This window comes from Bombina bombina, chromosome 6 (assembly GCF_027579735.1).
Source record: "Bombina bombina isolate aBomBom1 chromosome 6, aBomBom1.pri, whole genome shotgun sequence".
Lineage (NCBI taxonomy): Eukaryota > Metazoa > Chordata > Amphibia > Anura > Bombinatoridae > Bombina > Bombina bombina.
This window is the reverse complement of record NC_069504.1, coordinates 471,148,714-471,163,402: the sequence shown is the minus strand read 5'-3', so window position 1 is coordinate 471,163,402 and position 14,689 is coordinate 471,148,714. Positions and strand designations below refer to the sequence as shown.

Below are 14,689 nucleotides of genomic sequence, written 5' to 3'. Positions count from 1 at the left end.
CATCCAAGATGGCATCCCTTATATTCCAATTGGCTGATAGAATTCTATCAGCCAATAGGAATTAAAGGGGAAAAAATCATATTGGCTGTTGCAATCAGCCAATAGGATTTAGCTTTCATCCTATTGGCTGATCCAATCAGCCAATAGGATTGAGCTCTCATTCTATTGGCTGATTGGAATAGCCAACAGAATGCAAGCTGATAGGATTCTATCAGCCAATAGAAATGTAAAGGACGCCATCTTGGATGATGTCACTTAAAGGGAACTTCATTTTCCAGCGACGATCGGAAGAAGAGGATGCTCCGCGCCGGATGTCTTGAAGATGGACCCGCTCTGCGCCGGATGAATGATGACAGAAGATGCCGTCTGGATGAAGACTTCTGTCCGCTTGGATGAAGACTTCTGCCGGCTTCGATGAGGACTTCTGCCCGCTTGGATGAAGACTTCTGCCGCCTAGATGAGGATGGATGTCTGGTCTTCGAAAACTGTAAGTGGATCGTCGGGGGTTAGTGTTAGGTTTTTTTATGGGGTTTATTGGGTGGGTTTTATTTTTAGATTAGGGTTTGGGCACCGTAAGAGCTAAATGCAATTTTAAGGGCAATGCCCATCAAAATGCCCTTTTCAGGGCAATGGTTAGCTTAGGTTTATTTAGATAGAATTTTATTTGGGGGGTTTGGTTGTGTGGGTGGTGGGTTTTACTGTTGGGGGGTGTTTGTATTTTTTTTTTTTTACAGATAAAAGAGCTGTTATCTTTGGGGCAATGCCCCGCAAAAGGTCCTTTTAAAGGCTTTTGGCAGTTTAGTGTAGGCTAGGGTTTTTTTTTTTTTTTTGGGGGGCTTTTTTATTTTGATAGGGCTATTAGATTAGGAGTAATTTGTTTTTATTTTTGATCATTTCGTTTTTTATTTTGTGTAATTTAGTGTTTATTTTTTTTGTAATTTAGATAATTGTATTTTATTAATTTAATTTATTTTATTTTATTGTAATGTTAGGTTTTAGTGCAAGGCAGGTTAGTTTTTAACTAGGTTCCTAATAAATAGTTAATAACTATTTAATAACTAGTCTACCTAGTTAATATAAATACAAACTTACCTGTGAAATAAAAATAAAACCTAAGATAGCTAAAATATTATAACTATTAGTTATATTGTAGCTAGCTTAGGTTTTATTTTATAGGTAGGTATGTATTTAGTTTTAAATAGGAATTATTTAGGTAATAATTGTAAGGTTTTTTTAGATTTATTTTAATTATATTTAAGTTAGGGGGTTTTAGGGTTAGGGTTAGATTTAGGCTTAGGGGTTAATATATTTATGAAGTGATGTGGGAGGCCAGAGGTTTAGGGGTTAATAGTTTAATTTAGTATATTTCGTTGTGGGGGGCTTGCGGTTTAGTGGTTAATAGGTTTATTATAGCGGCGGTGTGGGTGGACGGCAGATTAGGGGTTAATAATATTTAAAGGGACACTGAACCCAAATTTTTTCTTTCGTGATTCAGACAGAGCATGTAATTTTAAGCAACTTTCTAATTTACTCCTATTTGGTTCAGCACTTGTTTATTGGTCGGTTAAATCAATCCACCAATCAGCAAGAACAACCCAGGTTGTTCACCAAAAATGGACCGGCATCTTAACTTACATTCTTGATTTTCAAATAAAGATTCCAAGAGAATGAAGACAATTTGATAATAGGAGTAAAATAGAAAGTTGCTTAAAATTGCATGCTCTATCTGAATCATGAAAGAAAAAAATTGGGTTCAGTGTCCCTTTAAGTAGTGTTTGCGATGTGGGAGGGTGGCGGTTTAGGGGTTAATAACTTTATTATAGTGGTGACAATGTCAGCGGCGGAATAGGGGTCAATACATTTTAATAGTGGTGGCGATGTCCGGAGCGGCAGATTAGGGGTTAATAACTTTATTATAGTGTTTGTGATGCGGGAGGGCCTCGGTTTAGGGGTTAATAGGTAGTTTATGGGTGTTAGTGTACTTTGTAACACTTTAGTTATGAGCTTTATGCTACAGCTTTGTAACGTAAAACTCATAACTACTGACTTTAGATGGCGGTACGGATCTTGTGGTTATAGGGTGTACCGCTCACTTTTTAGCCTCACCGCAAAACATGTAATACCGGCGCTATGGAAGTCCCATTAAAAAAGGACGTTTTTTTAAAAGTGTGGTACTGACGTTGCATAACGGCCAAAAAGGTGTGCGGTACACCTATACCTACAAGACTTCTAATAGCAGCGTTAGGGAAAAAGCAGCGTTATGAAGCATAACAATGCTTTTTAACTCATAACGCAAAACTTGTAATCTAGCTGATAGGCAGTTATTATTTTCATTAATTATTTAATTAAATAAATGGTTTGAAATGCAATACCCAAAATTTAGTCTAATAATTCACCCTTTTGATTTTGAGTATGTTGTGTGTCATTGACGAAGTGTACCTTTTTTAACCCCTCACATCTGGTCACTCTATATAGTATAGGGACCTTTTTCTGCAATCTGATAATGTGTTTGCAGATCTGCTAAACATTAGAAAAACAATGATTGCAATCTGCAGCAGGTGAAAAGAGAAGGTAGGGTCGGAACCCAAGACATTCAGCTCTCCTTCTCACAACTGACTGTATCAGTGGACTGGGTGTTAGCTCATAATTTGTAGTAAGTCAGCTATGGAATAATTTTATATATAAATATACCCAATAGTGTAGTTCTTCAATACGCAAAAGATATTAATGTCATATACCAAAATAAAAGTTATTAACGGTATTTTGTTGCGGTCTGCGTAAAACTCATATAATGAATAATTTAACTAAAACCTCATGTGTCTAATTGTAATTATACTATTTCCTTGTATCCTGCATACAGCTCTCACCTTTTTCCTTAGTTCTTTCTGTTTTTCTCTGAAGTTCTCTAAACGTATTATTTCTTCCCTCAGCGTCAGTGCCAGTTGGATGTGTGAGTTACCTATATTCTCAATCTCTAAAATATGAAGAATATTTGCATAAATATCAAAACAAAACATATTTATTTCATGTAATTAGCAAGAGTCCATGAGCTAGTGACGTATGGGATATACATTCCTACTAGGAGGGGCAAAGTTTCCCAAACCTTAAAATGCCTATAAATACACCCCTCACCACACCCACAAATCAGTTTTTACAAACTTTGCCTCCCATGGAGGTGGTGAAGTAAGTTTGTGCTAGATTCTACGTTGATATGCGCTTCGCAGCAGGTTGGAGCCGGTTTTCCTCTCAGCGTGCAGTGAATGTCAGAGGGATGTGAAGAGAGTATTGCCTATTTGAATTCAATGGTCTCCTTCTACGGGATCTTTTTCATAGGTTCTCTGTTATCGGTCGTAGAGATTCATCTCTTACCTCCCTTTTCAGATCGACGATATACTCTTATATATACCATTACCTCTACTGATTCTCGTTTCAGTACTGGTTTGGCTTTCTACTACATGTAGATGAGTGTCCTGGGGTAAGTAAATCTTATTTTTTGTGACACTCTAAGCTATGGTTGGGCACTTTTATGTAAAAGTTCTAAATATTTGTGTTTAAACATTTATTTGCCTTGATTCAGGATGTTCAATATTCCTTATTTCAGACAGACAGTTTCATTATTTGGGATAATGCATATGAATTATCAATTTTTTTCTTACCTTTAAATTGACTTTTTTCTCTGTGGGCTGTTAGGCTCGCGGGGCCTGAAAATGCTTCATTTTATTGCGTCATTCTTGGCGCGGACTTTTTTGGCGCAAAAAAATTCTTTGTCATTTCCGGCGTCATACTTGTCGCCGGAAGTTGTTCGTGATTGCGTAATTTTTTTGACGTTTTGCCCCAAAAGTGTCGGCGTCACCGGATGTGGCGTCATTCTTTGCGCCAAAAGCATTTAGGCGCCAATAATGTGGGCGTCTTTTTTGGCGCTAAAAAAATGTGGGCGTCATTTTTGTCTCCACATTTTTTTCTCATTATTTAAGTCTCATTTTTCTTTTGCTTCTGGTTACTAGAGGCTTGTTCATTGGCATTTTTTCCCATTCCTGAAACTGTCATTTAAGGAATTTGATAGATTTTGCTTTATATGTTGTTTTTTCTCTTACATATTGCAAGATGTCTCAGATTGACCCTGGATCAGAAGCTACTTCTGGAAAAACGCTGCCTGATGCTGGTCCTACCAAAGTTAAGTGCATTTGTTGTAAACTTGTGGTATCTGTTCCTCCGGCTGTAGTTTGTGATGAATGTCATGATAAACTTGCTAATGCAGATAAAATTTCCATTAGTAATATTCCATTACCTGTTGCTGTTCCATCAACATCTAATACTCAGGATGTTCCTGTTAATATAAGAGATTTTGTTTCTAAATCTATTAGGAAGGCTATGTCTGTTATTCCTCCTTCCAGTAAGCGTAAAAGGTCTTTTAAAACTTCTCATTTCTCAGATGAATTTTTAAATGAACATCATCATTCTGATTTGTCTGTTTCTGACAAGGATTTTTCTGGTTCAGAGGATTCTGTCTCAGATATTGACACTGATAAATCTTCATATTTATTTAAAATGGAATTTATTCGTTCTTTACTTAAAGAAGTTTTAATCGCTTTAGAAATTGAAGATTCTAGTCCTCTTGATACTAAATCTAATAAGCGTTTAAATTCGGTTTTTAAACCTCCTGTAGTTATTCCGGAAGTTTTTCCTGTCCCTGATGCTATTTCTGAAGTAATTTCTAGGGAATGGAATAATCTGGGTAATTCTTTTACTCCTTCTAAAAGCGTTAAGAAATTGTATCCTGTGCCATCTGACAGATTAGAGTTTTGGGACAAAATCCCTAAAGTTGATGGGGCTATCTCTACTCTTGCTAAGCGTACTACTATTCCTACGGCAGATAGTACTTCCTTTAAGGATCCTTTAGATAGGAAGATTGATTCCTTTCTAAGGAAAGCTTATTTATGTTCAGGTAATCTTCTTAGGCCTGCTATTTCTTTGGCTGATGTTGCTGCAGCTTCCACTTTTTGGTTGGAGGCTTTGATCATAATACTCATAGCATTGTTAAACTTCTTCAACATGCTAATAACTTTATTTGTGATGCCATCTTTGATATCAGAGTTGATGTCAGGTATATGTCTTTAGCTATTCTAGCTAGAAGAGCTTTATGGCTTAAAACTTGGAATGCTGATATGTCTTCTAAGTCAACTTTGCTTTCCCTTTCTTTCCAAGGTAATAAATTGTTTGGTTCTCAGTTGGATTCTATTATTTCAACTGTTACTGGGGGGAAAGGAACTTTTTTACCTCAGGATAAAAAATCTAAAGGTAAATATAGGGCTGCTAATCGTTTTCGTTCCTTTCGTCAGAATAAGGAACAGAAGCCTGATCCTTCCCCTAAAGGAACGGTTTCTGTTTGGAAACTGTCTCCAGTCTGGAATAAATCCAAGCCTTTTAGAAAGCCAAAACCAGCTCCCAAGTCCACATGAAGGTGCGGCCCTCATTCCAGCGCAGCTGGTAGGGGGCAAATTACGATTTTTCAAAGAAATTTGGATTAATTCGATTCACAGTCTTTGGATTCAGAACATTGTTTCACAAGGGTACAGAATAGGTTTCAAGGTAAGGCCACCTGCAAGAAGATTTTTTCTTTCTCGCATTCCAATAAATCCAGTGAAGGCTCAGGCATTTCTGAAATGTGTTTCAGATCTAGAGTTGGCTGGAGTAATTTTGCCAGTTCCAGTTCTGGAACAGGGGCTGGGGTTTTACTCAAATCTATTCATTGTACCAAAGAAGGAGAATTCCTTCAGACCAGTTCTGGATTTAAAAATATTGAATCGTTATGTAAGGATACCAACATTCAAAATGGTAACTATAAGGACTATTCTGCCTTTTGTTCAGCAAGGGCATTATATGTCCACAATAGATTTGCAGGATGCATATCTACATATTCCGATTCATCCAGATCACTTTCAGTTTCTGAGATTCTCTTTTCTGGACAAGCATTACCAATTTGTGGCTTTGCCGTTCGGCCTAGCAATGGCTCCAAGGATTTTTTCAAAAGTTCTCGGTGCCCTTCTATCTGTAATCAGAGAACAGGGTATTGTGGTATTTCCTTATTTGGACGATATCTTGGTACTGGCTCAGTCTTCACATTTAGCAGAATCTCATACGAATCGACTTGTGTCGTTTCTTCAAGAACATGGTTGGAGGATCAATTTACCAAAGAGTTAATTGATTCCTCAGACAAGGGTAACCTTTTTAGGTTTCCAAATAGATTCAGTGTCCATGACTTTGTCTCTGACGGTCAAGAGACGTCTGAAATTGATTTCAGCCTGTCAAAACCTTTGGTTTCAATCATTCCCGTCGGTAGCCTTATGCATGGAAATTCTAGGTCTTATAACTGCTGCATCGGACGCGATCCCCTTTGCTCATTTTCACATGCGACCTCTTCAGCTCTGTATGCTGAACCAGTGGTGCAGGGATTATACAAAGATATCACAGTTAATATCTTTAAATCCGATTGTACGACACTCTCTGACGTGGTGGACAGATCACCATCGTTTAATTCAAGGGGCTTCTTTTGTTCTTCCAACCTGGACTGTGATCTCAACAGATGCGAGTCTGACAGGTTGGGGAGCGGTATGGGGGTCTCTGACAGCGCAGGGGGTTTGGGAATCTCAGGAGGCGAGATTACCAATCAACATTTTGGAACTCCGTGCGATTTTTAGAGCTCTTCAGTCGTGGCCTCTTCTGAGGAGAGAATCGTTCATTTGTTTTCAGTGGACAATGTCACAACCGTGGCATATATCAATCATCAAGGGGGGACTCACAGTCCTCTGGCTATGAAAGAAGTATCTCGAATACTTGTATGGGCGGAATCCAGCTCCTGTCTAATTTCTGCGGTTCACATCCCAGGTATAGACAATTGGGAAGCGGATTATCTCAGTCGCCAGACGTTACATCCGGGCGAATGGTCTCTTCACCCAGAGGTATTTCTTCAGATTGTTCAAATCTGGGGTCTTCCAGAAATAGATCTGATGGCTTCTCATCTAAACAAGAAACTTCCCAGGTATCTGTCCAGATCCAGGGATCCTCAGGCGGAGGCAGTGGATGCATTGTCACTTCCTTGGAAGTATCATCCTGCCTATATCTTTCCGCCTCTAGTTCTTCTTCCAAGAGTGATTTCCAAGATTCTAAAGGAGCGTTCGTTTGTACTGCTGGTGGCCCCAGCATGGCCTCACAGGTTTTGGTATGCGGATCTTGTTCGGATGGCTTCTTGCCAACCTTGGACTCTTCCGTTAAGACCAGACCTTCTATCTCAAGGCCCATTTTTCCATCAGGATCTCAAATCATTAAATTTGAAGGTATGGAGATTGAACGCTTGATTCTTAGTCATAGAGTTTTCTCTGACTCCGTAATTAATACTATGTTACAGGCTCGTAAATCTGTGTCTAGGAAGATATATTATCGAGTCTGGAAGACTTACATTTCTTGGTGTTCTTATCATCAATTTTCCTGGCATTCTTTTAGAATTCCTAGAATTTTACAGTTTCTTCAGGATGGTCTGGATAAAGGTTTGTCTGCAAGTTCCTTGAAAGGACAAATTTCTGCTCTTTCTGTGCTGTTTCACAGAAAGATTGCTAATCTTCCTGATATTCTTTGTTTTGTACAGGCTTTGGTTCGTATCAAACCTGTCATTAAGTCAATTTCTCCTCCTTGGAGTTTAAATTTGGTTCTGGGAGCTCTACAAGCTCCTCCTTTTAAACCTATGCATTCTCTGGATATTAAATTACTTTCTTGGAAAGTTTTGTTTCTTTTGGCCATCTCTTCTGCTAGAAGAGTTTCTGAGTTATCTGCTCTTTCTTGTGAATCTCCTTTTCTGATTTTTCATCAGGATAAGGCAGTGTTGCGGACTTCATTTAAATTTTTACCTAAGGTTGTGAATTCTAACAACATTAGTAGAGAAATTGTGGTTCCTTCATTGTGTCCTAATCCTAAGAATTCTAAGGAAAGATCTTTACATTCTTTGGATGTAGTAAGAGCTTTGAAATATTATGTTGAAGCTACTAAAGATTTCCGAAAGACTTCTAGTCTATTTGTTATCTTTTCTGGTTCTAGGAAAGGTCAAAAGGCCTCTGCTATTTCTTTGGCCTCTTGGTTAAAGTCTTTGATTCATCATGCTTATGTTGAGTCGGGTAGAACTCCGCCTCAAAGGATTACAGCTCATTCGACTAGGTCAGTTTCTACTTCCTGGGCGTTTAGGAATGAAGCTTCGCTTGATCAGATTTGCAAAGCAGCAACTTGGTCTTCTTTGCATACTTTTACTAAATTCTACCATTTTGATGTGTTTTCTTCTTCTGAAGCAATTTTTGGTAGAAAAGTACTTCAGGCAGCTGTTTCAGTTTGATTCTTCTGCTTATAATTTCAGTTTTTTTTTCATTATAAGATTTAAACTTTGTTTGGGGTGTGGATTATTTTTCAGCGGAATTGGCTGTCTTTATTTTATCCCTCCCTCTCTAGTGACTCTTGCATGGAAGTTCCACATCTTGGGTATTTATTATCCCATACGTTACTAGCTCATGGACTCTTGCTAATTACATGAAAGAAAACATAATTTATGTAAGAACTTACCTGATAAATTTATTTCTTTCATATTAGCAAGAGTCCATGAGACCCACCCTTTTTTTGTGGTGATTATGATTTTTTTGTATAAAGCACAACTATTCCAATTCCTTATTTTTGATGCTTTCGCACTTTTTTCTTATCACCCCACTTCTTGGCTATTCGTTAAACTGATTTGTGGGTGTGGTGAGGGGTGTATTTATAGGCATTTTGAGGTTTGGGAAACTTTGCCCCTCCTGGTAGGAATGTATATCCCATACGTCACTAGCTCATGGACTCTTGCTAATATGAAAGAAATGAATTTATCAGGTAAGTTCTTACATAAATTATGTTTTATCAAAGAATAGCAATGCAGAATATATCCAAATAACCTTAAAAATTGTTATAAAAATTACAGCAAAATGTATCTTTTTTGATGTATATAATCAATAATGCAATATAAATATTAATAGTGCTTAGAGAGTTGTTATTGCATCAGAATGAGAATGTATTGCTTTAATAAATGTTTAGTTTTCCAGTGTATATACATATGTGCATGTCGTACACACAAATTCACATTTCTTGTCTCAGTTCCTTAAAAAGAACACACTAATAAAGAGTATTCCCCTTTAACCCCTTCGCTGCTAGGACTTTTTCACAACCCTGTGCTAAGATAATTTTGAGCATTTTTGCTGCTTATATTTAAACACTTTTGTAACTCATATTTCAGAGTGACTCACACAAATTATATATAATTTTTTTCGGCAGGACCAGCAGATTCAGAATATACAATTAATGGGCGCAATCAAATATACGGCGCAGGTTTCGGTGCAAGCGTGGAAACCTGCGCCGCCTGTAATTTCACCTCGCACATCGGGGTATTACATATATGGCGCCGGCATTTCCTAAGTGGCGTAAGTTGGATCAACTAGCGATGTCCAGAAATAAGCGTAAATACAAATTTCTGGAGTCGCTAGTGACTTACGGCACTTTAGAAACTGCCGGCGCCTAAGAAAAGTAAAGAAATTAACAAATCTCCCGTAAAAGTCTAACACGCCTCCCAAAAATAAGCCCGACACGTAAAACCCCTATATCCGCAATCCCCCCCTCTCATTACTAATATTAAATGTATTGACCCCTAGACCGACAACCCCCCACAACGCAATATGCCTATTTAAACTATTAACCCCTATATCCGCCATCAAACCAACACCGCAAGTAATAACTAAATTATTAACCCCTAAACCGCGATAGCCCACAACGCAATTAACCTATTCAAGTATTAACCCCTAAACCGCCATAGCCCACATAGCCTATTAAATGTATTAACCCCTAATCTGCCACTTCCAACGTCGCCGCCACTATAATAAAGTTATTAACCCCTAAACCTAAGTCTAACCCTAACCCTAACACCCCCTAACTTAAATATTATTTAAATAAATCTAAATAATATTACTATTATTAACTAAATTATTCCTATTTAAAAATAAACCCTAAGATAGCTACAATATAATTAATAATTACATTGTAGCTATTTTAGGATTTATTTTTATTTTACAGGCAAGTTTGTATTTATTTTAACTAGGTACAATAGCTATTAAATAGTTAATAACTATTTAATAGCTACCTAGTTAAAATAACTACAAATTTACCTGTAAAATAAATCCTAACCTAAGTTACAATTACACCTAACACTACACTATCATTAAATAAATTAAATTAATAAACTACAATTACCTAAAATTAAATACAATTAAATAAAATAAACTATAGTACAAAAAAAACCAAAACACTAAAATTACAGAAAATAAAAAAAAATTACAAGAAGTTTAAACTAATTACACCTAATCTAAGCCCCCTAATAAAATAAAAAAGCCCCCAAAATAATAAAATTCCCTACCCTATACTAAATTACAAATAGCCCTTAAAATGGCTTTTTGCAGGGCATTGCCCCAAATTAATCAGATCTTTTACCTGTAAAAAAGAAATACAACCCCCCAACATTAAAACCCACCACCCACACACCCAACCTTACTCTAAAACCCACCGAATCCCCCCTTAAAAAAACCTAACACTAACCCCTTGAAGACCACCCTACCTTGAGCCGTCTTCACCCAGCCGGCCAGAAGTCTTCATCCGATCCGGGCAGAAGAGGTCCTCTAGCCGGGCAGAAGTCTTCATCTGATCCGGGCAGAAGAGGTCCTCCAGCCGGGCAGAAGTCTTCATCCAAGCGGCATCTTCTATCTTCTTCCATCCGACCAGGAGCGGCTCCATCTTGAAGACATCCGATGCGGAGCATCCTTCCTGGCCAAAGACTAACCGACGAATGAAGGTTCCTTTAAATGATGTCATCCAAGATGGCGTCCCTTCAATTCCGATTGGCTGATAGAATTCTATCAGCCAATTGGAATTAAGGTAGGAAAAATCCTATTGGCTGATGCAATCAGCCAATAGGATTGAGCTCGCATTCTATTGGCTGATTGGAACAGCCAATAGAATGCAAAGTCAATCCTACTGGCTGATTGGATCAGCCAATAGAATTTTTCCTACCTTAATTCCGATTGGCTGATAGAATTCTATCAGCCAATCGGAATTGAAGGGACGCCATCTTAAATGATGTCATTTAAAGGAACCTTCATTCGTCGGTTAGTCGTTGGCCAGGAAGGATGCTCCGTGTCGGATGTCTTCAAGATGTAGCCGCTCCTGGTCGGATGGAAGAAGATAGAAGATGCCGCTTGGATGAAGACTTCTGCCCGGCTGGAGGACCTCTTCTGCCCGGATCGGATGAAGACTTCTGCCCGGCTGGGTGAAGACGGCTCAAGGTAGGGTGGTCTTCAAGGGGTTAGTGTTAGTTTTTTTTTAAGGGGGGATTGGGTGGGTTTTAGAGTAAGGTTGGGTGAGTGGGTGGTGGGTTTTAATGTTGGGGGGGTTTGTATTTCTTTTTTACAGGTAAAAGAGCTGATTACTTTGGGGCAATGGCCCGCAAAAAGCCCTTTTAAGGGCTATTTGTAATTTAGTATAGGGAAGGGAATTTTATTATTTTGGGGGGCTTTTTTATTTTATTAGGGGGCTTAGATTAGGTGTAATTAGTTTAAACTTCTTGTAATTTTTTTTATTTTCTGTAATTTAGTGTTTGTTTTTTTATACTATAGTTTATGTTATTTAATTGTATTTAATTTTAGGTAATTCTAGTTTATTAATTTAATTTATTTAATGATAGTTTAGTGTTAGGTGTAATTGTAACTTAGGTTAAGATTTATTTTACAGGTAAGTATTTAGTTTTAAAAAGGAATAATTTAGTTAATAATAGTAATATTATTTAGATTTATTTAAATACTATTTAAGTTAGGGGGGTGTTAGGGTTAGACTTAGGTTTAGGGGTTAATAACTTTATTATAGTGGCGGCGACGTTGGCAGCGGCAGATTAGGGGTTAATACATTTAATAGGCTATGTGGGCTATGGCGGTTTAGGGGTTAATAGACTTTATTAGTTATTGCGGTGGGGATTGCGGTTGACAGGTAGATAGACATTGCGCATCCGTTAGGTGTTTTATTTTTTGCAGCTCGCTCCTGCTGTTAGACAGAGCAGGAGCGAGCTGCATTGAATGTTATGGCGCGGTCGGGTCGGGCTGTGACTAAACAGCTGGCCCGATGCGCTCTGAAGAAAAACCAGACCCGCTCAGTAGAGCACAGAGGGCGGGTCTGGAAAACCCTCTTATATTTATTAAAAATACCGGAGATGTTATATAATAAAAAACTTGCACTAATATAATGTTATATAATTCTGCACTATGTGCAGAATTATATAACATTATTTTTAAGGTTTACTGGCCCTTTAACTACTGACTTTTAAATGCGTTAGGACTCTTGACGGGGTAGGGTGTACCGCTCACTTTTTGGCCTCCTAGGACAGACTCGTAATACCGGCGCTATGGAACACCCAAAGAAAAAAGACTTTACAAAGTTTACGTAAGTCGTTTTGCGGTAAGGCCAAAGAAGTGTGCGGTGCCCCTAAACCTGCAAGACTCGTAATACCAGCGGGCGTAAAAAAGCAGCGTTAGGACCTGTTAACGCTGCTTTTTTACCCTAACGCACAACTCGTAATCTAGCCGTATGAGAGATAATATTTATCAAGAGAATTTCTGGACCTCATTATCATTGATTTAATTTGAGTTGGTTTTAGTGGTATTATTGATGACACATATAAAGTTTGCAGGAACAAAAGTCCCCATCATAATGCCAACATAGGAAGGGATACATCTCATACAGATTATGCTATAGTCTGATAACTGAAAGTGAACAGAAAATGTTATATATATATATATATATTCCGGAAAAATGTTGGCACCCAGGCAGATGACCATTGGAGGGTAACACTGTACAACTGATGGGATTTTATATATATATATATATATATATATATATATATATATATATATATAGTAAACACACTCTGTAATCCCGCTACTCCAGAAAGAGGACTTGAGATATTTGTTTAAAAAAAAAAAATTCAAAATTTATTCATCACAAAAGTTAAAAGTTTACAACAGTCACAGGCCTGCAACAAGATGTTCAGGACTAAAAATAGCCAAACATGTTTCGGGCCAGATCTCAGCCCTTGTTCACTGGCATAGTTTGTGTCCACACCTACTAGTACTATTTAAAGGTAAGGAGTTAAGATAATTGCAGGCACCTGTATCTTATTAACCCCTTATGGGCAAAAAACTTAGTTCAAGCAAAAAACTTTATATTTAGAATATTTGAAAAACAATGCATACTAATATTTAAACTTCATTTTTGAAATACATCTTTTATCTACAATCAACTCAAATGTTTCCTTTGTCAAAATTATATCTACAAAGGAAGAATTTTATTAAAGATTCAATAAAATAAATCTACATCCATAATGGAGTTTAGACCAGAAGGGTGCTTGGTTTTTAAATTAAATATCCAAAACACTTCCCTCTGGTCCAAACGTCTCTCCCTGTCTCCCCCTCTTCTATGTCTTGGCACATGGTCTATGCCTTGTATAGTCAATAATGAATCATCTGAATTATGTTCCTGCCTAAAGTGTTTCGCTATTGGGGTAGTACAATCTGGATTTCCTATGTCCCTCAAATGTTGGAGGGCCCTGTCACGTAGGGAACGTTTCGTGCGCCCCACGTACTGTTTCTTACATCCCTGGCATGTCAAAAGGTATATGATATGTGTGGTGTTACAGGTAATTCTATAACGTATGTCAAATTCTTTTTCCGTTGTACTCGATTTAAATCTGTTCCCTTGTTCAATATGTGGACAGGTTTTACAGATTCTACCTTGACATTTGTAGCAACCTAGCCTTTTTGTGAGCCATGTCTGACCATTACATGTAGGTAACATGGAGGGGGCCAAAATGCTCCCCAAGGTTTTCGCTTTTCGTGCTGAAAAAAGGCAACCATTAGCCACAATTTTTTTAAGTTTCACATCGCTTTCAAGGATGGGAAGACAATTCCGTACAATGTTACAGATCTTATTGTAATCCTTACTGTAATTAGTAATAAAGATTGGTTTAGTATATTCTTTCTGTTTACGTGTATTACTTTTATAAATTAGATCCTCCCTATTTAGGGGATCTATTCTTGCTTTGGTTTTGTTCAAAAGTTCTGTATTGTACCCTTTGGCTTTTAGACGCTGATTTGTACTTTCTGCATGTATCTGAAATTTAGAATCCGTAGTACAGTTACGTTTTGTTCTTACTAATTGTCCATATGGAATGGACTCAATAGTATGTTTAGGGTGACATGATGTTGAGTGCAATATCGTGTTGCCTGCTGTGCTTTTCCTGTATAATTCAATCTCAATTGAATGTGTCTCAGTGTTGGATGTTAAAGAAACATCCAAAAAATTTATAGTATGTGTGTTTTCCTGCATAGTGAAAGATAAATTGAATTGATTGCTGTTGGCGTATTCAAGGAACCTAGCAACCGATTGCTGGTCCCCATCCCACACCAACACCAAGTCATCAATGTACCGACCGAAAAAAACAATATTATTTCGAAAAGGATTACCATCTCCAAAGACGTGGCACCGCTCCCAGAACCCCATATAGAGGTTAGCATAGGAAGGGGCAAATTTTGCC

At 37.7% G+C, this 14,689-nt stretch overlaps 1 protein-coding gene across 1 annotated transcript in view; it reads right to left on the bottom strand.

Annotated features, from left to right (window-relative positions):
- Positions 1–14,689, bottom strand: part of PSTPIP1 (proline-serine-threonine phosphatase interacting protein 1) — a 264,296-nt gene that overhangs the window by 86,061 nt on the left and 163,546 nt on the right. Inside the window, exon 5 of the mRNA XM_053717260.1 lies at positions 2,868–2,974. Coding sequence (XP_053573235.1) covers positions 2,868–2,974 — 107 coding nt within the window. The remainder of the gene's footprint in view (positions 1–2,867; positions 2,975–14,689) is intronic.